Raw genomic sequence first — 2,221 nt, 5'->3', positions numbered from 1 at the left:
CCCTTTCCGCATGAGCGCCCAGTGACAATGCTGAACTGCTTCTCCAGGGCTGGACATCCATCACTGCTCATTCTCACGTAGAGGCCGTAGAGGCCGTGGCAGCTTGCCCGCGAAATGACAAACCTGCGGGAATTGGCCCCTTATCGCTCCTGAGCCAGCCCGCTTCCCCTGAGAGCCTTGCATTTGATCACTGGGAATCCGTCCAAGAGGAAGAAAATGAAAAGGAGCAGGGCAGGGAGGCAGAGCGCCTCTGTGTTTCCCACAAAGTCTGTGTTGTCAACACAGCCTGTGCAGCAGACGAGGGGGAGGCAGTCAGTGTGAACTTGACCTGCGGTCATGATGGAGGTCCCTCAGGCCTCTGCAATCTGCCTGCAGTAATTCACTGAAGGGCTCCCACCTGCCCCCACTGGTCCCTTCCAGGACTGAGGCACCTTGGAAGCCATTTCTCTGTGCTGTTATGTGTCTAACTCTGACACATAAAGGCGCCCTTGCTCATCTACACCCCTACTCCAGACTCACCCTATCGACATTTTAAACACCTTTGCTCTGTCTGCTCTAATGAAACGGGGAGGAGAGGGAGGGCTGTGCTAACATGTTTTACTGTGACCATGAGTGCCAGCAGACGGGGCACTAAACGAGCTACTTCTAGCTCATTGGTTGTTCATTTGACTGCTCTGGGCAACTTCATGGTTAAATTTCTTGAACTCAGTGGTTCCCAAATTTTCTTATGCATCCGAATCACCTAGGTGACCTGTTAAAACACAATACTGGGCCCCATCCCAGAGTTTATGACTCAGTTGGTCTGGGTTGGAGGCCTGAGGATTTACCTTTTTAACAAGTTCTCTGGGGCTGCTGATGCTGCTGCTCCAGGGACCACGCTTGAAGAACCACTACTATAAGTCATCTTAGATCTCATCCTAAAAGAAAATTCTATATAGAGAAACAGGGTTCTTAGCATTATACGTTAAGAATACAGCCACCTCCATATAGGGGAAGTCTATAAATGTTAAATAATTTAGGGCTCAAACCATCTCTCTGAAAAGGAAGAAGGTTGTGAGAGGACATAAAACAAAGTACTAAGTCTTTTATAATAAAATGGGCTTTGTAAATTGTAGGACACACACACATGCACGCGCGCGTGCACGCACACACACACACACACACACACACACACACACACACACTAGCTGTTTAAGTTTGGGCATGTTACTCCCTGAGCCTCATTGTCCTTGCCTGTACATGGAGATGACAATAACACTCACCATATAGATTATTGTGAGGATAAATGAATGAGATGAGGCATGGAAAGACTTTGTAGTTATTGTCACACCAGTAAAAGCTCCATAAGTACAATGTTATCATTATTTCAAGCATGCATTCTCTTTGCCAGGCCCTGTGACAGGCATGAGATTAAGAGAGAAACCCAACAAACATCCTGGTACTCAAGGAGGTCAAAGTCTAATACAAGAGAGTGTATTCATGATTAAGCACCATAAAGTGTGGGTGAGGGCTGCGACGTAGGCAGTGATCACCTGGATGCCAGGGAAGGGGAGGGTTGAGGCACAGGTGAGTTGCCAACCACATTGTATCTCTGGAGTCAGGTCATTGCACAAACATAATTTGCTTTAATCAGGCTGCTGCTACTATCTCTTTTTCACTCTCCCCTTTGCTCTTGCAGCAGCTGTGAAGGAAGGCTACCTGCCTCCAGAGAGGTAAGTACCTGTTTCTTAATTGTGCAGGAGTGTAGCCTGCCAACGAGGCCACTGAGCCTGCCCACAAGCAGGCAGTAAGCACAGGCCAGGCATCGGTATTTCTCCAAAGGGTTGTGGGAAGATCAGATGTAGAAGCAACAAACTGCAGCTCTTGTTTTACATGAGAGATTAAATAAACCACATTTAACAACCATGCTGACATTAAGTTGCAAAGATTGTCCTCTGAGGTACTTTTATTTATTGTACAGTTGGGTTCAGTAAATTGAAACATCAGCTTCCATAGTAATAAATTGAATTAGAGGCTACAAAAAGTCGAGGGCAGCTGGCAGGATGTTCAGAACTGGTAATGAGACAAAGACCTTCTATTTTTGCTGCATTCATTCTAAGAATTTTGCCATGGAAGTGTAGGTCATTAAATTCACTCAACCAAATACTGTTGAGCCCTTTTAATGCATTGACCTGGCTACTTAATACAGATTTTCTCATTTCATCTTCTCCAGGAGGCAGCA

The 2,221-nt window shown here is 46.2% G+C and overlaps 1 protein-coding gene across 2 annotated transcripts in view; it reads left to right on the top strand.

The window, feature by feature from the left end:
• Positions 1-2,221, top strand: part of LOC102775156 (chromosome unknown open reading frame, human C1orf168) — a 111,194-nt gene that overhangs the window by 42,335 nt on the left and 66,638 nt on the right. For both annotated transcript variants that reach the window (XM_006768364.2, XM_015566968.1), the window contains exon 4: positions 1,679-1,712. In XM_006768364.2, coding sequence (XP_006768427.1) covers positions 1,679-1,712 — 34 coding nt within the window. The remainder of the gene's footprint in view (positions 1-1,678; positions 1,713-2,221) is intronic.

The sequence above is a fragment of the Myotis davidii genome, unplaced genomic scaffold (assembly GCF_000327345.1).
Source record: "Myotis davidii unplaced genomic scaffold, ASM32734v1 scaffold79, whole genome shotgun sequence".
Taxonomy (NCBI): Eukaryota; Metazoa; Chordata; class Mammalia; order Chiroptera; family Vespertilionidae; genus Myotis; species Myotis davidii.
Note: the sequence above shows the minus strand (reverse complement) of the source record. Positions and strands in the feature narration are given on the sequence as shown.